General features: G+C 38.6%; 1 protein-coding gene and 3 pseudogenes across 3 annotated transcripts; all 4 read right to left on the reverse strand.

The window, feature by feature from the left end:
- Positions 1–2,507: 2,507 nt before the first annotated feature.
- On the reverse strand, positions 2,508–4,387 carry LOC147288219 (cysteine-rich receptor-like protein kinase 10; annotated as a pseudogene). The gene is made up of 5 exons (XR_015121854.1): positions 4,254–4,387; positions 3,899–4,109; positions 3,498–3,701; positions 3,261–3,411; positions 2,508–3,019 (listed from the first exon to the last, which is right to left on the reverse strand). The product of XR_015121854.1 is annotated as a cysteine-rich receptor-like protein kinase 10 (transcript).
- A 4,937-nt stretch (positions 4,388–9,324) lies between these two features.
- On the reverse strand, positions 9,325–10,979 carry LOC147288220 (thaumatin-like protein 1). The gene is made up of 2 exons (XM_086241433.1): positions 10,753–10,979; positions 9,325–10,631 (listed from the first exon to the last, which is right to left on the reverse strand). The coding sequence occupies exons 1-2, from the start codon at positions 10,811–10,813 to the stop codon at positions 9,928–9,930; spliced, it is 765 nt and encodes a 254-aa protein (XP_086097559.1). The 5' UTR covers positions 10,814–10,979; the 3' UTR covers positions 9,325–9,927.
- Positions 10,980–12,150: 1,171 nt separating this feature from the next.
- LOC147288221 (G-type lectin S-receptor-like serine/threonine-protein kinase At2g19130 pseudogene) lies at positions 12,151–14,958 on the reverse strand (annotated as a pseudogene).
- A 1,856-nt stretch (positions 14,959–16,814) lies between these two features.
- LOC147288222 (G-type lectin S-receptor-like serine/threonine-protein kinase RKS1) lies at positions 16,815–19,759 on the reverse strand (annotated as a pseudogene). Its single transcript, XR_015121888.1, has 6 exons — positions 19,221–19,759; positions 18,462–19,182; positions 18,054–18,389; positions 17,694–17,904; positions 17,323–17,513; positions 16,815–17,228 (listed from the first exon to the last, which is right to left on the reverse strand). The product of XR_015121888.1 is annotated as a G-type lectin S-receptor-like serine/threonine-protein kinase RKS1 (transcript).
- Positions 19,760–20,563: the final 804 nt, after the last annotated feature.

Consider the following 20,563-nt stretch of genomic DNA (forward strand, 5'->3'; position numbering starts at 1 on the left):
GCCTCTATTTCCTAACTCGTAAGTCATTATTCATTGCTCTTCCAATTAAGCTTCTAGCAGTCTAAATATGATAGCAGTCTAAATTCTTGTATCTTGTCCTCCTTCTACTGGCATGTGAAGCTTCTCATTCTTCCTCATCCCATGAGAGATTTCTAGCTTTGAAAATAATTTTCAAAGGAGGATGAAGAGATGTTACAGTTAGTCCATCTGGTTAGGAGATTTCACGACGACAAAGAGAAGTTTCAGAGCATGAAGAAAAAAATTAAAAGTGTAACTTGAGTCTTAATCCTAATTAAGATACGAATTCAAATTTTTTCCTAAATTTTAGAGAGGAAAGAGTGAGTTTGCAGACAGAAGAAGCAAAGAAGGATAAGGGTAAGATATTAATCCAAGTGGTAAGGACAGTGAGAGACAGGGTTACAGGAGTTACAAAATTAGAGTCGACTCATTTTAATATTTTTTATTTGAATAATAAATTTAATGGTTTTGTTTTTTTCTAAATAAAGCCTTTATTTTTTTTAAATAAAATTCTTTGACTATTGTCTTGTCAAAGAATTATGTCATTTTTTTTAGAGTATAGAGTACGAGTTCACCTCATTAATTTAAACTTAATATAAAACTAACAAACCAGAGCTTGAGAAAGAAGTAAAAATGCATTATATATTGAACACTCGAAAATGGCCGCCGAACATTCGGCATCTGGTATGTGTGAAACAAAATAAAAACTAATGGACCAATATTATGTAATATGAAATAGTTACAATATTATTAGATTTTAATTAGAATTTTAAAAGGTATAAAGTTTTAGTCAATAAATTATAAAATTAAAAAAGTAGATGAAAGTCTCCCAAAATTTTAACATATAGATAATCAAATGGTCTTTTCAATTAATGTTATCTATCTTTTTCCTTTTCATATTCTTTTTTATTATTCTCACTATGTAGTGTAGTTTTATGATTTAAATAATTCATTTTTCAAATCACCTTTTAGAGATTATTTTTATAAAAAATTAACCAAATCGAAAATTGTTTGATCATGTAACCACTATAAAATAAACAAATAGTGAATTTATTGTCACCAAAATCATTTCTTTATTTGATCACAAGTACTGACCAAACAATTTTTAATTGATCTTTAAAAAGTGATCTGAAAATAAAATTAGGGAAAAATTTAGCTAAATGACTCAACTATACCTCATGTCTCTATTCAGAACATGAATTTCACTTTATGTCAACTAAAAACTGAAACTTTCATTTTGTGTCAATTAAGAACCTTTTTTTTTTTTTTTTTTTTTCAGTTTTTATCTCAACTTTGGCCCAATATTGAACCTATCAAACCTCCACCAAATTTAACAAACTTATACTGGGTTTAAAGCTATGCATCTCCTCTTTACAACCATATAAAAATCACTCAAATCGGATATCTACAACTCCAGATAATTGGCCCCAAAGTATGGTACCCGAAACTGTCTAATTAGACCTTTGAGAAAATATATGGAAAATTAAACAGTTTCAGGTACCATAGTTTGGGGTAAATTATCTGAAGTTGTAAAGATTCGATTTGAGTGATCTTATATAGTTGTAAAGAAGATATGCATATCTTTAAATCCAGTATAATTTTTTTAAGTTTAGTGAAGATTTAATAGGTTCGACGTCGGACGAAAGTCGAGATAAAAACTGAAAAAGTAGGGTCCTTAATTGACACAAAATGAAAGTTTCAATCTTTAGTTGACAAAAAGTGAAATTCATGTCCTGAATAGAGATATGAAGTATAGTTGGAGTTCTTTAGCAAAAATGTTTCTAATAAATTATTATAATTATTATACTACACTACAAAATAAGAATAAAAAAAAAAACATCAGAAGGGAAAGTGAAAATAAGAAAATTAGAAAAAAGTGAAAATAAGAAGGTGGATAACAATTTTTTTATCATGTAATAAAGAGTGTACTCAGCTCTACAGATCCCGAGTTATCCCTCCTCATATCCAATCAGTGCCTAAAAGTCGTAAATAGTTTGTCCTTGTCCATATACCCTCGTCAATCAAGCAGCTTCCCAGGCCTCAGAACTTTATACAACAATGCTTTTGTCGGTTGTGGAAAACCAAGGTCAAGTGGTCAACCATACAAATATGATATGGATTGAACAACGTAACAGTTGACCAAAAAAAAAAAGAACAACATAACCATTCCATGTGTGCACAATTTTCATGCAAGAATCTGTAGCTTTGGTTGGGCCACATTAACATTTATTTCTGCGTCATTTTTTTTTTAATTAGACATTTGATCTCAATACAAATATATTTGAACATATTCCTTTTGCTTTATTTAGATTATACACTCATACAGTTCTGTTCATAATTATTGCTTTACAATTTGTAAATATTGAAGAATAATTACTCGAGTAAGCTTCTGTTATCGACATTATATAGTCATTAGAATCGAACTTTTACAGTTGAAATGAGAATAAACCCTTTACCACTGAACTACTGAAGTTAGATAAGCTTCAACATAAAAAGGCTCCTTAATTGGACCAATAAAATTGTAAAGCCCAATTAAAGCCCGTCAGATAGAATATCTTGAAGCCCAATTAAGCCCAAGGAGTATTTTAATGGAGGTTGGCCAATCAATAGACGTCGTTTAATTCTTGCACTGGTGATTGTCAATACTTGTCACAATGTGTTGAGGAAAGGAAACAATATTGAGCCTCTATCGGCCTTCTGGGATACTCATGGTGATTGTATTGTTGGAATATCTGGTACGTGTTTCAGAAGAAGAAGAACCAGCAGCACTAGAATTACTATGTGTTGAAAAAGCAGGTTCTTTAAAAGGTGGAAGTGATGTAGCTTCATTGCTCTGCAGCATATAAATTACAGATGACATTGTAGGTCGATCAGCTGGTGCTTCTTGAACGCACAAAAACCCTAAATGGATACATCTTAAAGCTTCATGAGGCCGGCATGTCTCTCTTACTGACTCATCAATCACCTCCATTCCTCTATCTTCTTGCCATAATTTCCATGCCTAAGATTCAACAGATAAACCCATCAATCATGCATGACTCTTCACTCATATTTGAAGCTTGGAGTGAGACTTGTGGGCTACAAAATTTACTTTAGTTTTCTTTTTTAGATGTACTCCAGGTCTAGCCAACCAATAACCCCTACCAGACTTATAGTTATTTGCAATTTTCAAGGTTTCTTTTAGGGCACAAATGGAATAAACTAGAATTTCTAATTTCAGTCCAAAAAAAAAATTTACTTACCCATCTAGCAAGAGTCGGTGAATATTCCAAATAATAGAAAGCATCATTCTTCTTTCCACTTACAATCTTCAACAACAACACTCCAAAGCTAAATACATCTAATTTCTCAGAAAAATGGCCATAGCGTGCATAATCGGGTGACATGTAACCGCTACATGAATTAATGGTAAAGAAGTGAGCGCTAGTATAAGGTTTACTTGCATGAATGAAAACATAAGCTAGCCTATATATACTTACTATGTCCCAACCACTGTGTTGGTATTTGCTTCAGTTTGATTTATCCCAAAAATCCTTGCCATTCCAACAGAATATTACTTGCTTTTAGGTCCCGGCGGATAATTTTCAATCTAGAGTAATTGTGGATATAAAGTAATCCTTGAGCAGTACCTTCTATAATTCGAAAGCGTGTACCCCAATCTAATTTTGTTTTTTCAGATGCATCTGTTCAGATCAACCATGAAGAACAATGAGCTAAGTGATTTTCCTTTTTGTTTTGAAGGTTGGAACAATATTGTTGAATTGCATTACTCAGCTTTTGAACACAAAGAAAAAGATGTTGCAAAGAGGTAATCAAATTTGATGTCAATCAACAGTATCAAAGAGTTAAACTCAGATGTGAGAAGCAGTTAAGGACATACCAAACAAAAATTTGTCCAAACTTCGGTTGGCCATGTACTCATAGATCAATATCTTTTCCTCCTCTTCAATGCAGCAACCCAATAGCCTAACAAGATTGGTATGTTGGAGCTTGGCTATAAGCTTTAATTCATTCATGAACTCCAGATGTCCTTGGCCAGACTTTTTTGACAGCCTTTTTATGGCTACTTCTTGAAATTCAGGCAAAATCCCCTGTAAAGGATTAAAGGAAGAAAAACCCAACACAAAGAGAAATATCACCTTACCAATCAAAATTAATTAAATAAATTATTAAGAAAAGTATAAAATGAAGAACTATATACTTGCATTTAGAGATCAGTACAGGGAAAGTGTCACCTTATAAACAGGGCCAAATCCTCCCTCTCCCAGTTTATTAGCTTCAGAGAAGTTGTTTGTAGCAGCTAATATACTTCAAGGAAGTACTTGGTAGAATTTTGAGGACTGAAGAAGCCTAATGCAAAGGTTCCCAGGGAAGAAGTCAGGGACTGGTTTGAACTGATAGATTTGCTTGGTTTTAAAATGTCTTGGCTGGTACTGAATGACAGGATAAGAGATAAGAGTTACGTAGCTAGACAAAGAAAGAGCATTCTTATGCAGAGACAGAAAGACATATATAGAAGAAGGCAGAAGAAAGAAAGTTCATGACTCAAACTAAAAAATTAAAGTGGCTAACTATAATTTGTGCCGACTAAAACTAGTAAAAGTTCATACCATAATTGCGTTTTTTCCATTCAAAATGCGCATCACGTGCTCGAAAGCATCTCAATGTCATTATTAAGTCCAAATGTATTATTTACAGTAATAGCAATTTTTTGGGATGTTGGAATTATTACTCATTAATCTCTTCAGTTGGGAGGTTAACTAGCTGACTAGCTGTTACTAGCTATTGTTAATGTGGTTGGGAAGCTAAACAGTTGTGTAGCTATTTAATTATAACTAGATGTTGCTGCTGATATAGCCTTTGTCTTTATTGCTTGGCTGCTGTAGCAGCAGCTATATAAGTTGTACTTGAGCCTTGTCTCCTTTTATGATCTGAATAAGAGTTCTATTTACAGTGGATGTAAGTTTGGTTGTTTGTCCAGCCGCACCACTATAACTTCTTGTCTCTCTATTTTTCTATATGGTATCAGAGCACCAAGTTCCTTAGGGTGCTAAAAATTTTTCTTCTTAAGATCACTATCAAATGGGGGAGGAATCAAGAAGGCCTGCTTCTTCTTCAGTGGTCTCTGAATCAGAGGCTAACCCCAATATACGACTCTGTTCAGTTTTGTTAAAAGGACTCAACTACATCCCATGGTCAAGAGCTATTACCTTAGCACTTGGAGGAAGATCCAAGCTTGGCTTTATCAATGGGAAGATACCTGCTCCAGATGCCAACGATCCAAAGTTTGACGATTGGTTTTGCAAAGACCAGTTGGTTATGTCATGGATCCTCAATTCTATGGAGGCACAAATTGCAGAAATCTTCAGTTACTCTGAATCTGCTTATCACTTGTGGAATTCTGTTATGGAAATGTATGGGCACCAGAATAATGCAGCCCGAATCTTTCAGTTAAAGAAAGAAATTGCTAGTCTCTCTCAAAATGGAAAATCATTTGTTGAGCATCTGGGAAGATTGAAAAGCATGTGGAATGAACTTGCTCTTTACAGGCCACACACTATAGATACTAACGTCTTGCTGAAACGAGCTGAGGAAGACAATATTTTTCAGCTTCTTGCTAGCCTTGACTCTGAATATGAAGATCTTCGTAGACATGTTCTTATGAGTGCTGAACTGCCTACCTTCTCCAATGTGTGCACTACAATCCAGCGAGAAGAGGTAAGGAAAAAGACTATGAATTCCCAAGAGAACCTGGTAACTGAGCCTACTGAATCCAAGGCTTTTGTGACTGAAAAATGGAGGTCAGAAAGTAAAAGCTTCAAAGGTAAACGAACTCAAGTGACCTGTGATCACTGTGGACAGGCACGACACACCAAGGATAAGTGTTGGATCCTTTACCCTCACTTAAAACCAAAGTTTGGAAAGGACAACAAGCCCTCTTCTGGTCCCATGGCGCATCAAGTTGCTGACGAAAATAACTCAGCAAAAGGAACTGCTGCTAGTTCTGCCAATTCTGCTGCCAATTCCTCAACCTTAATAAGCCAGCTCACCCAACTCCTTCAACAGTTTGGAAAAACTAATAATGGCACTTCTGAGGGTTTCAACTCCTCTCTTACACCAGCTACTTTTCATGCTCTTTCTTCCCTTTCTCATAATGTGAAATTAGACACTTGGATTGTGGACTCTGGGGCAACGGATCACATGACCAACAATAAAGGCTGCCTCCAAAATTTTCATGCAAAAAATCAGACTGTTTCTGTTGCTAATGGGCATTCTGTACCCGTGCTGGGTGAGGGAAAAATCAACCTACTTGGCTCAAATACAATCACTGAAGCGCTTTTTGTTCCATCTTTTCCCTTTCAATTATTGTCAGTAGGGAAGCTAACCAATGAGTTAAACTGTGATGCAATCTTTACTGCAAAATCTGTGATCTTTCAGGATCGAGTCACCAAGAAGATGATTGGTGAAGGTACTTACTCCAATGGTCTATATTTGTTGCATCAACCAGTAGACAACTCAAGAGTGTTTCAAGTTAATGCACAATCACCAGATAGCTTGTGGCACCAACGATTAGGCCACCCCTCAACTCGAGTTTTGAACTCATTGTTTCCTTCTCTAAAATCCAGCTCCATTAGTTGTGAAATCTGCCATTATGCTAAGCAAGCTCGGCTGCCCTTTGTATCTTCATTATCCAAAACAGAAAAGCTTTTTGATTTAGTCCACACTGATGTATGGGGACCAGCTCCAACCGAGTCATTTGATGGCTTCAAATATTTTGTGACCTTTGTGGATGATTTTTCTCGTACAACATGGCTGTATCTATTGAAGTCAAAGAATGAAGTGTTTTCTTGTTTCAAAGATTTTCATCGTATGGCTCTTACTCAATTCAATGCTCATATCAAGGTTTTAAGATCAGATAATGGAACTGAGTTCTTATCCAATCTCTTCTCTGAATATCTCACCGAGCATGGAATAATGCGTGAAACAAGTTTTGTTGGCACACCCCAACAAAATGGGGTAGCCGAGAGAAAGAATAGAGATCTCCTTGAAAAAACAAGATCAATTATGTTTCAGATGAAGATTCCCAAATCTTTTTGGTCATATGGAGTTCTCACTGCAACTTATCTCATCAACAGGCTTCCAAGTCGTGTTCTGAACTTTAAGTCTCCACTTGAGATTGTTAAAAAACAAAGACTAAATCTATCCCATTTGCGTGTCTTTGGCTGCCAATGCTTTGTTCATATTCAAGCACATCATAGAGACAAGCTTGATCCCCGTGCTATCAAATGTGTTTTTCTTGGGTACTCCTCTACACAAAAAGGATATAAATGCTATGATCCCATCAGCAAAAAGATTATTATCTCTCGTGATGTATCTTTTGATGAAACCAAGTCTTTCTTTGAACCAACACAGGAGATTGAACTTCAGGGGGAGTCTTTTCTTGATCAAGTCCCACTGCCAATTATTGATGACAATTCTTTGTCTTTATCCCATCATCCAGAAGACGAAGGATCATCACACATTCTTCCAGCAGACCTGCACCAAGAAGCTCGGGCTACTAGTTCACCACCTGATGGAGGACTAAGAAAATCAAATAGAGTCAAGCAGCAGTCAACTAGGCTTAAGGACTTTGTTACTTATCAAACTACTCGATATCATATTGATAAGTATATTTCTTATGCTAATTTTTCATCTTCTCATACTGCCTTTGTTAGCTGCATCAACACTGCAGCAGAACCCACAAGATTCCATGAAGCTGCTACACAGCCTGTTTGGCAAAAGGCTATGAAGGAAGAATTGCAAGCTCTTGATGACAATCATACCTGGACTGTTGTCAAGCTACCAGAAGGAAAGAGACCAGTGGGGTGTCGTTGGGTATACAAAACCAAGTTTAACAGCGATGGGACTATTGAACGGCACAAGGCAAGGCTTGTGGCTAAGGGGTTCACTCAAACCTATGGGGTTGATTACAAAGAAACGTTTGCCCCCGTTGCTAAGATGAACTATGTACGTGTTCTCTTGTCCATTGCAGTCAATCACAATTGGTCGCTACACCAAATGGACGTGAAGAACGCCTTCCTGCATGGAGAATTAGAGGAAGAAGTCTATATGACTCTCCCTCCAGGACATCTTCAAGAGAACCAAAGAGGAATGGTCTGTAAACTTCACAAAGCTTTGTATGGATTAAAGCAGTCTCCACGTGCTTGGTACGCTAAGCTTAGTTCAGTTCTTGAGAGTACTGGATATAAACGAAGTCAAGCTGACTCATCTTTGTTTGTTAAGAGAGGCGGTTCAGGAACAGTGGCTGTGCTTATTTACGTGGATGACATTATAGTTACAGGAGACAATGAAATGGAGATAGCCAACTTAAAGTCTTTTCTGTCCCAGAATTTTTCTATCAAGGATTTGGGTCGTCTAAAATTCTTCCTGGGCATAGAAGTTGCTTCTTCCAACAAAGGTCTGTTTCTCAATCAGAGGAAATATGTTTTGGATCTCCTCAAGGAAACGGCAATGCTTGAAGTTAAGCCCGTTGCCAATCCAGTCACTAGTAAAGGTAAACTCGATTTATCTGGCACTTTGCTCACTGATGTCAACAAGTATCAACGTATCGTGGGGAGACTTATTTATCTTACAATTACCCGTCCAGACATCACCTTTGCCGTAAGTCAAGTAAGCCAGTTTATGCATGCCCCACGAACGTCTCACTGGATCGCAGTTAAGCGAATCCTTCGTTATCTAAAGGGTTCTCCTGGTCAGGGTATTTTGATGAAACGACATGGGCATTCTGAGGTTCATGGCTATTGTGATGCAGACTGGGCTGGTAATCTCATTGATCGCAAATCTACAACGGGTTTCTGTATGTTCGTTGGTGGAAATTTAGTCACTTGGAAAAGCAAGAAACAAGCTGTTATTGCTCGCTCCAGCGCCGAGGCTGAATACAGAGCAATGGCCTTAGCTACAAGTGAGTTAATTTGGCTTCAATACCTTCTCACTGACTTGGGAATCATACAGTTTCTTCCTATGAAATTATTTTGTGATAACCAGGCTGCCATTCACATTGCCTCGAATCCGGTTTTTCACGAAAGAACAAAGCATATAGAAGTTGATTGTCATTTTGTCCGAAATCATGTTCAAGCTAATACCATTCAACCTTCTTTTGTCAAAACTGGTGATCAATTGGCAGATATCCTCACTAAAGGAATGGCGTCTGTTCAGTTTCAGAAGCTCTTGTTCAAGCTTGGTTCTGTCAACATTCTCGCCCAAGCTTGAGGGGGAGTGTTGGAATTATTACTCATTAATCTCTTCAGTTGGGAGGTTAACTAGCTGACTAGCTGTTACTAGCTATTGTTAATGTGGTTGGGAAGCTAAACAGTTGTGTAGCTATTTAATTATAACTAGATGTTGCTGCTGATATAGCCTTTGTCTTTATTGCTTGGCTGCTGTAGCAGCAGCTATATAAGTTGTACTTGAGCCTTGTCTCCTTTTATGATCTGAATAAGAGTTCTATTTACAGTGGATGTAAGTTTGGTTGTTTGTCCAGCCGCACCACTATAACTTCTTGTCTCTCTATTTTTCTATATGGGACAAGATGAGTTGTCCTTATTGATGTGTATCCGTGTCTGTAATTGTGACATATTAGGCTATTAAGTTTGTATATCACAGCTTGACTCTAATGTGAGCGAGATTTAAATAACTAGAATTTCTGATAAATGAAACGAGGCACAGTCAAACATCACAGTTAGCATATTAAAATTAAACATTACATTATAGATATATCACACAATTTAATAACGATACACTAACAACTTCATAGAAGTGCTGGACTGGCGGTGAAACATGGAAATGAAATCTCATACTCATTCCAGAACTCTATATCCGCAAAGTAAACGAGGCCTAAAGTGATAGGATTTACCTGGCGTTAGGCGTGGGACAGAAAGTGATTGTGTAATCCCCAGCCACGCATGAGAACATGCTGTCAAATTTGTAAGTGTAAGCCTGCGGGCACGCTTTCTTGAACATCTGGGAGTAGTTCGTGGGCTTGCACGTTTCCGGTGAAGAATACGCGCCGCTGCAACAGTACTGCGGCTCGCCAAAAGCCGCACACGCGCTCTCGCAGGCAACGACTTGGCCTTGGCTGCTTCCATTAACCCTAGTAGTGAACTTGAGCTCCGCAGGACAGAGGTCGTTGACGTCGTTGACCACGCAGTTGGTGGTCGTACAATTGCTTCCTTCACTGCTCCGGGAGACGACCGAAATAGGGAGGTTGTAGCCGTTGACCAGGCTGACGTCGTAGTAATCGATGCTGTCTGAGACGTCTAATTGGAACTCCGCGATGGTGGCGGGTTGGGTGGGGACATTTCCAGAGCAGGCTAACTTGCTGGAGCCGCAATCACCTGTGACGCAGGAGAAGTTTCCGGTGGAGTTGTTGTGGGAGCAGAGGGTTCGGCCCCAGAAGCGGCCTCCCCAGGAGGGTGGGGCCTCGAGGGTCTTGGTGGCGCCCTTTTCGAGAGCAAAGCCGGTGGTGGTAAGATTACCATTGGCGGTTGAGAAAACGCCTGGCCACACCGTGTACTCGCACTTGTTCACGATTGTGAAATTCGTTGACACCACTTCTGTTCGTACGTAATTCACAGGCACACCACAATGTTGTACTTTTTAACACTAATTAATTGAAAAATTGTAAATGAACAGATTGAAGTGGATTTATGTGTATGAATTATTATTGTTAATTACCTGGTGTTAAGAGCGCAACTACTGTTAATAAGGATACCAATAATGGGGTTAATTGAGCCATTCATTTAGCTGCAGCTGGATAATTGACGAAGGGACTTTGGAGTCGGGAGGAGGGAGGAGGTCGATGGGCTGAGATCTGAAATTCTTGTCCTTCAATCATGCATGTTTTTTAAAGTAAATTTCAAAAATTAAAGGAATAGAACATGTGGTACGTAGAGAGAGTAGAGAGTAGACTTAGGCGGCTGCCCAGGTCTAATTTAATAACTTTCTTCAACCAAATTTTTGTGGGTCGTAGAGGACCAAGGTCAACAATATGATTTCATGATCAGCCACATAATGATCGGACCACATTACCATTTTCTTTTACTTTATTAGATTTTGCTTTCTTGGTTATACAGTTCTGCTCATATTCATTCCCCTACAATGATGTTTCAGGCTTCACCAGCTTATAAGTTAATAAGCGCACCTGAATTGCTGCACCAAACAAACTATAAGGCCCAATTTAAGTCTTTAACTTTAAGCTACAACATCTGGACATACAAATCGTGAAGCCCAATAAAACCCAAGTAGAGTTTTGCAAGAAGGTTGACCCAACAATAGACACATTGACCCTCTATCGACCTTCTGGGACACGAATGGTGACTGCATTGTTGGAATAACTGGTAGATGATTGAGAAGAAGAACCAGCAGCAGTGAAATTCCTTTGTGTTGAAAAAGCAAGTTCTTTGGAAGGTGAAAGTTATGTAGCTTCATTGCCCTGCAGCATATGAATTACCGACGACATTGTTGGTCGATCAGCTGGAGCTTCTTGAACACACAAAAGCCCTACATGGATACACCTCAAAGCTTCATGTGGACGGCATTGTTGCAGATTTTAATACGATTAGAGAGAAAATATCTGAGAGTGAGAGAGAAAGCAGAGCGCACGCAATGACAGAGGCTTTAGGCGCCGCTTGCTATGGTGTGACGAAGGTGTACCATTGTTAATAATTAAGTTCCGCTTTGTATGTTTGCCACGCGGATGCAAGAATTTTCTTTTGGACCCGCCATGTTGATACTTGACCGTTAGATCAATTTTATATTATACAGAAATTTTAAAAATAATGTATGTGCACATTCTATGATTAAATTATAATTTTAACAATTAAATCAATTTGTTGTCTACTTGTCTGTTATTATCACATTCTATGTTTAAATTATAATTTTCAAAATTAACGGTCCAAATTTCATTTGTGCATAAAACTTAATGAATTAATCAAATAGGAACACTAATTATATCATTGATTGAAGACTTTGATTAGAAGCAAGCCTCTCTGAATACCTAAACGATAATACAACATCATACATTCATACCTAAAGAAAACAAGCTAGATATAAGTTACAATTATTTTTTGGGGTGGGTGGGATATATATGTGGCAATTACTTAAGGCATCGAAATCAACAAGGTCCAAAATGAAACAAAAGGATCAAACCAAATGACCAAATAGAGAAGGCACATCATGTACTCATTTGATGCTCTTCAGATATCTTGGAGATGGATGAAGATTTGGTGCTTTTGGACTGAGAGGAAGCTGTTGATGTGCTGCCGGGTGCCGGTGAGCTCTGGCTTGAGGATGACTCAGTGAAGAAGACTATGTGCTCCTGGTTGTCTCCAAACACTTTGAAAGATCTTGGAATTGGTGGCATGTTGACATCCAAAACCCCCTCAAGGATCTGCACCACCTGTCCCATTGTTGGTCTCTCAGCCTCATCATCTTGGGCACACCAGCAAGCAACTCTACAAACCTTCATGAGCTCTTCTGTGTCAGCATTTCCCTCTAGCCTGGGGTCCAATATGCTTAACACATCACTTGATTCTCCTCTGCTTATTTGAGTAGCAGCCCAAGTTGGGAAGAATCTAACTTTGCCATCTTCAGATGGCTCAGAATTTCGTCTTCCCGATACTAATTCGAAAAGCATCATTCCATAGCTGTAAACATCAGCTTTCGCTGTTACCGGCACTCCTGCAATCCACTCTGGTGCAAGATAGCCTCTTGTCCCTCTCATGGTTGTTAGGACCCTGCTGAAGTCCCTTCCAACAAGCTTTGCCAGGCCAAAATCTGCCACTTTGGGACAAAGTTCAGGGTCTAAGAGAATGTTTTCTGGCTTTATGTCACAATGTATGATGCAGTCTCTACATTTCTCATGAAGATAAGCCAACCCTCTTGCTGTCCCCAGAGCAATTTGGTATCTTGTTTTCCAGTCCAAAGCGTTTGGATGCTTTTCCTTGAAAAGGTGAGAATCCAAAGATCCATTCGGCATGTAATCATAGACCAACAACTTTTTAGTACCTTCGGAGCAGAACCCACGAAGCCGAACAAGATTGACATGTTGGATTGTCCCAATTGTGCTGACTTCTGTTCTGAACTGCTTCTCTCCTTGGCTAACACTTTCAAGCTTCTTTACTGCTATGACAGATGAATCAGGCAATGTCCCTTTGAAAACAGAACCAAAACCCCCTCCCCCCAATTTCTCTGAGAAATTCTTGGTTGCATCTTGCAGATCTCTGTACCCAAAGGCCACCAATGTACCCTCTACTGCTTTTTCTAATCCATACACTCTCTTTCTTCGTTTCAAGATTGCAAACACAATAAGGCCTAAAACAACTGATATCCCAGCAGCTGAGGCCACCACAACACCAATAATCAATCCCTTATTGCTTTTAGCTTTCTTAAACTCAGAAGCTGCAAGCCTGAGATGTAAGGTTTTCCCATCACTATCTCCTGCCGCAAGTTGTTGCAGATCCAAGAGTTCTCCACTCCAGGTTGAACATCCACTGCTGTCATAAGCATAAGCTGTGCAATTGCAGTTATTTAAGCAGATTGATCCACAATCCTCAACACTCCCAACCTCCACAGATTGTTTGTTTCCAGGCAATGACATGCTTGGCATTTCCAGAAACCGGTCTTGCTTCCCATTATCATGAGTATCATTTCCACACTGTAGATTGGTTTTTCTTGAACACCCACCAGAAAAAGCCTTCAAATCCCAATCACTCGGTGACTTTGGCTCAAAACCCCTCAAACAAGTACAGAAGGGCAAGGATTTCTCATTGCAACTGCCAAATGCTCCACAATAGGCATAGACTTCACATTGTTTTCTTGGTTGAGACCAAAACAAATTCCATTGCTTGGAAGGCTCCAACCATGACCGTTGCTGAACCTGGCCCGAGACATCCATCACGAATCGAGTTATAATTTTAGGATCATTCACGAAATAGGTGAAATAACTTTCGTTTTTGTTTGTAACATAGCTGAAATTGAAGATACGAGAATTGTAGAGACCAGAATTCCGGTTCATTTCAGGAATCAAGCTGAAAATACGAGATTTTTCATCCCATGGTCCACTGGTCCAATACTGTTTAGACCTATTCCACAGTATGATATATGAGTTGCTTCCATTTGGGTCTAGCTCAAGAGAGAAAAGGCCTGGTGCAGGATCCTCCGAATTCTTCCATGAGGTGGTAATTTGACTCTGTTTGGTAACTGTGTTGAACCCAGCTCTACTTCCTGGTAGCCATGTATGGGTTGGGTGATCAAAACTTTGCCATAAAGGCTCTGATGATGAACTAGACCCAGCTCTTAAGACAAGGTTTCCATTATCAAAAAGAACTGCTTGTATAGGACCTGAGGTGGTGGTGGTGGAGGTGACATTTGTGGACCAAATTGGACTTTTGGATTCATTAAAGAGGACTAAATTACCATCTGAGATCCTCAAAACTGAAGAAAATCTATCAGAAACTGGGTGTTCCCTATTTGCCACCCAAACTATGGTCTGCTCAGATACTACTTTCTTGTAGTACCAAATGCCTATATAGAAGTTTGAAACATTACCTGGTTTGAAGAAACCCAGTTCAAAAACTCCACCTGCAGAGACAATGGTTTGATCACCAGAGAGAGATTGGTTTGCAGTGATGGTATTGGTATCAGCTGCAAGGGAGATTTGGGTCTTGAGACATAGGCATAAAAGAAGAATGGAAAGCAAGAACATTGGCTTGGTTTTGGCATCCATGGCTGCACAACAAAAATTTGCAGAGAGTGGACTTTCTTGCTCAGCTGTACAGGTTTTAAAGTTATCTCGTGCCCATCTGTGGCTAAAAGTCAAAGTCAAGCTTTTTTAATTCCCAAATCCCAGTATTCCATTCTTTGTGCAAGTAAATCTTGGTCACCTTTAGAAGATCTAGGTCAAGTGGTCAGAAACCATACAAATTTTGATTGGACTACATAACCATGCTGTACGTGAACAAATTTTGATGCAATATCTAGCTTTGATACATGCACGGCTTATTATTTACGTTTGAGCAATTCAACATATCATCAAACAACAATTTGGTCATGACCAATTTTATCATCTACCCAATGTATGAACAAAGTTTGGAAATTGGACCCACCAGCCATGTTTTTTCTTTTATTTTACTTTTCAACAAATCACTCTCTTTGGTTTGGTTTTTAATGCTCATTTTTGTTGTTGTATGATCGGGTAAATATCCTTTCTTCTAGGGCAAATCTTTTTCAATCAAGTAAAAGTACGTCTTTGCAACTGGAGGCTGCTGGGAGTTCACCAGAATCACCACTGGGGTTCACGCATGCAGAAGCAATCTGAGCCGTTCATTTGTTTTTCATAATAAATGTTCCAACTTGCCTTTGTACTTAAGTGGCAGTCCAATAATAAAGGCTTACATATATATGGGTCATCAGCCCTGCGTATGTAACAAGTTGGAAGGTTCCATCTTGACCTCTGGTCTCTTCTTATGGTCTTCCATGAGCACAGAAAAAGATAACATCATTGTCAATAAATTTTGGGATAGTTGATAGCCATTAATTGGTAGACCGAAAGACTACTGAAAATATATTGAAAAAGCATTTGTAAGAAACATTCAACTATTCAAGTCATTGGTGAGACTTGAGAGATTCAAGGATATAAGAAACTCTGAGAGGCAATTCTTTCCGATTCTGTTTCTTTCGTTCACACTACAGTTTTCTCTTTGAGACCCAAAGCCCTGGTTCTTCCAGTAACCAAAGACGCTTCCACCCTCCAATACATCACCAGCCTCTAGTGATTTGTGACCCTACATCTTGGGGGTCAATCCCTTTAATTGGGTGGTTTGTGACCAAGGCTACGTCTCCTCCACCTACAAGCCTGCCATTTGCTGAAGATATTGATCTGATCTGTATCCAAGGTATGCATGTCCATGTCATATATTCATCTGTTATATATGACTGTGTCCATGTTAAGATATTGGCTTATTAGCCTTGGACCACAACACAAGTCACATTACATTGCCGCAATTTGGAACAGGGCAACTCAGCTAGACCAAAAATTCAGAGATATCACACCTCACTCTTAACTATCTCAAAGTCAGTGTTATAACCATGCGGCTCGGTATAGCTTGACTCTAAAATGATGAAAAGAAGCACAAGCATAAGAAGTGCTTTGATTTGGCTACATTGCAAACTCAAGGGCTCAAGGGTAATAAATTCGCCTCTTAATTATAAGGTAACATATTGCCAAGAGTGTGTTTATCAAATACAGGAATGGAGCTCGGTATAACACAATCACTTTTTTTTTTGGCTACTTAGGTATGACACAATCACTTAAAGGGTGAGAATTCCAACTTATTGGACAGATTGAAGTGGATGTGTGTGAATTATTATTAATTACCTTATGTTAATAGCGCAAGTGTTACTAGGGATACCAATCATGGTGTTAATTGAGCCTTTAATTTAGAGCAGCTGGAAAATGGACTGGACTATGGAGTCTCAAGGAGAAGGAGGATGTTGGTGGGCTGAGTTATGAAATTTTTGTATCTCGTCCTTGGAGGTGTCAAGCTGGCCCCGCACATTTTATAATTGTGCCAGTCCAGATGGTTAAGAATTATGTCCGACACAGTCCACAGCCTATTCGTGTTTTAAACGAGCCAGCTTATGGACTCTTTTTTCTTAGGTTATACAGTCATGTTCATATTCATTACTCTACAATGATGTTTATTCGGGTAGGCTTCTTCAGCTTACAAGTTAATAAGGGCACGTGAATTGGACCAACATAAACTGTGAAGCCCAATTAAAGCCTTTAAGCCAGGACATGTAGACATACAAATTGTGAGGCCCAATGAAGCCCAAGGTGTATTACCCAGGAGGTTGGCACATCAATAGACATTGAATCATTAAACATTTATCGAGCTTCTGGCAAACTAATGGTGACTGCGTTGTTGAAAAAACTGGTAGATGATTGAGATGAAGAACCAACAACACTGGAATTCCTATGTGTTGAAAAGCATATCAATTACCGAAGACATTGTTGGTTGATCAGCAGGAGCTTCTTGAACACACAAAAACCCTACTTGGATACACCTCAAAGCTTCCTGAGAGAGGCATGTTTCTCTTATTGATTCATCAATCACCTCCATTCCTCTGCCTTCTTTCCATAATTCCCATGCCTATATTTAACACATAATATGTCAAGCTCACAGTTAATTGCAAATTTGCAAGGCTACAAAAAGGAATAAATCAACCAGCATTTCTAACACTTACCCATCCAACAAGAGTTAAAGAATGATCAAAACGGTAAAATGCAAAATTCTTCTTTTCACTTACAATTTCCAACAACAACACTCCAAAACTGAATACATCCAATTTCTCAGAGAAATTGTCATAGAGTGCATACTTACCTTCTATAATTCGAAATCATCGACCCCAATCCAAATTTGTCTTTTCTGAAGGATCTGATTGGACAAACCATGAACAAGAATGAGCTGATTGATTTCTTTTTGAAAAATTTGTTGGAACTATATTGTTGAATTAGATTTTTTTACACATGAAAAGAGATCTTGCAAAAAGGCAACTTTGATGTCCCATAAATCAACGGTAAAAAAGAATTGATCTCAGAAGTGATGAGCATGTACCAAACAAAAAGTTGTCCAAACTTCGTTTCGGCATGTACTCATAGATCAATATCATTTCCTCCTCTTCAATACAGCAACCCAAGAGCCTAACTAGATTGGTATGTTGGAGCTTGGCTATAAGCTTTAACTCATTCATAAACTCCTGATGTCCTTGCACAGACTTCTTTGACAGTCTTTTTATGGTTACTTCTTGATTTTCAGGCAAAATCCCCTGTAGAGCAAGAAACATCCGACACAAAAAGAAGCACCTCCTTACCAATCAAAATAAATTAATTTGGGAAGTTATTAAGAAACTATCATATTTATGAACAACAATGTACTTAATTGCATTTAGAGCAGACTATATTGTTGAAGAGTCACCTTATAAACAGGGCCAAATCCTCCCTCTCCCAGTTTACAAGCTTCAGAGAAGTTGTTTGTAGCAGCTAATATACTCCTTAAACTGAAGAGTGGTAGTTCTGTATCATTCTTTCCACCTCCAGCACTAATATTACTCAAAGTCTCACTCAGATTTCCTCCTGCTTGTGTGTGAGAGAGAGCAGTACCGTTCTTTACCCAAGTTTTCTTGTAAAAGAAATAGGCAAAACTTACAGTAAAAAATCCTGCAGTTGCTGAGACAACTGCAATTATGAGGGACCGCTTCAAGAAATTATCAGCATGACCCTTACCACCTGCAAATTAAGAAAGAAAAAGAATCTGATTTGCAAATGAAAATGATGGCTCCAAGTAATGGTCATTTTCTGGCCAAAATAAACCAAACATATATACCGGTTCAGATCCATGAACACGAATATAAATATTATGTGCCTCAAAAGTGTGATTCTCTACAAGATCCATCAAATCACCAAACCATGTCAAACACCTCCCAATACTTCCTTCTGTCAGATTTACAAAAGCATAAGCTGTGCAAGAACAGTTGTGAAGGCATTCAGATCCACACGCACTCTTTCTCTTATTTTCAAAGAGAATGGCATGATCTGGTAGTTTCAACCTTTCAAACTATGAAAACCCTTCGCCATTTTCACATGTCAATGCCTTTTCCCTAACACAACCACCGGGCCAATCCCCCGTAGCCCATTGTTTTTTAAATTTGGTTCTGAAACCTGTCAAACACTTGCATGGTGATGAGAGGGTTTCATCAATGTTTCTATCACAGGCACCATATGGACCGCAACTAGCATAAAAATCACATTTATTAACAGGAGCCCTCCACAATGCTAACCACGTTTTACTGTAATTGTGCCACGCCAGTAGCACAATCTGCCCAGTTGGGTTCAACATTGCCCTCAATTTTACTGAACTATCTGAGACACCATAAGTAAGATAAACCTCATCAACATCGAAGTTGTATGTAAGGAAGTAGGCACTTCCACTTGAATTAAAGGCTGTTCTAGTCTCCTTGCCAATGTACATAGAACTTCTCCAATGTGGAGTATTTTCCTTCCAGATAAAACCCTGCACAGGGAGTATTTTCCTTCCAGATAAAACCCTGCACAGACACTTGAGGATCAATGCCAAAGGTGGAACTTTCCAGGTTGAGGATCATCAAGTGATGCCCAGGATGTAAGACGCCTTTGTTGGCCGGTTCTCTTGTTCACACCTTAGCTTCATGCCAGGCAAAAATGTATCAAAGGGATGATCAAAGCTCTGCCACAAATTGTCTTCACCAAATCTCAGAACAAGGTTTCCGGTATCCATTAGCAACCCAGTTGTGGCAATCATTACAGAAGTAGATACTGATGCATTAGATGACCATATAAGTGCTTTTGTAGTCCCATCCAATACTACCAGAGTTCCATCACTGCCAAGCATGAAGACACCCGGAGAATCAAGTGGAGATTCTCTGTTAGCAACCCATACAATTGCAGTGTTTGGGACTGTGTTATACCATATACCAAGGAAGTATTTGGTAGAATTTTCAGGACTGAAGAAGCCTAATGCAAAGGTCCCAGTGGAAGAAGTCAAGGTCTGATTTGCATTGATAGATTTGCCTGGTACTACCTGGTACAAAATGGTAAGATAAGAGATAAGAGTAACTTGAGAAGACAAATAAAGAGCCACCCCATTCAGAAAGACAGAGGAACAGAAAAGGAGAAGAAGAAGAAGACCAAAGTTCATGCCTCAACGTAAAAAGTGGCTGACTATAATTTGTCAACTAAACTAGTGAAAGTTCACACCATAATTTTGCCTGCCTCAATTAAAATAGCATTATGTGCTCTAAAAACCTTAATTTCATCAATTATTGTTAAGTCCAAATCTCAGTAGTGACAGAAATTTAATAGGGGACAATATGAGTTGAGGCGACCACCATTTACTATTTTCAGATCCACTATTGGCCAAGCCACTTGGGTATAAAGGTAGTATGATCATCTTCCACTAGAGCACAAAAGTTAAGCACCAAAGATACCTTCCACTCAGCGGGACTTCGACATATAATGTGAAAAGATTGAGGTGTTTGGGGCCACAAGTTTTGGTCCCCGGTTCCACTAGTGCTGTCCAGACTTGGAGTTTTATCTCAAAAGGCTTAATATACTCAATAATAGACAATCCCTTATTTAATATAAGACAATTACATTTGATCTACAATTCATAACAAGAGGCAAATCCCTATTAAAATTTAGCTAAGCATTGTAAAACAGTTCAATTATGGTCAAAGACACAGATATGGCAAGGGAAGAATAGAAGAAAGAGAAGGAAAGTAAACTTAAAACGATTAAGTCTCACCTGCACAGCGCCAGACCAGGATGTCGTTCTTCTCCATTATCTTCAGCTTTGATTTCTCTATGTAGAAGACGATCAAGTTTAAATCCCTACATGCTAAAATGATGCAAATTAGGGAAATTGGAAAGCCAATTTTTTATTTTATATGT

Source organism: Dryas octopetala, chromosome 4 (genome assembly GCF_963921425.1).
Source record: "Dryas octopetala chromosome 4, drDryOcto1.1, whole genome shotgun sequence".
Classification (NCBI taxonomy): domain Eukaryota; kingdom Viridiplantae; phylum Streptophyta; class Magnoliopsida; order Rosales; family Rosaceae; genus Dryas; species Dryas octopetala.

Coding starts and splice junctions, on each gene's coding strand:
- LOC147288220 (XM_086241433.1), bottom strand. CDS start 10,813: ATGGCTCAATTAACCCCATTATTGGTATCCTTATTAACAGTAGTTGCG. Junction 10,632..10,752: donor AGTTGCGCTCTTAACACCAG/GTAATTAACAAT, acceptor ACGTACGAACAG/AAGTGGTGTCAACGAATTTC.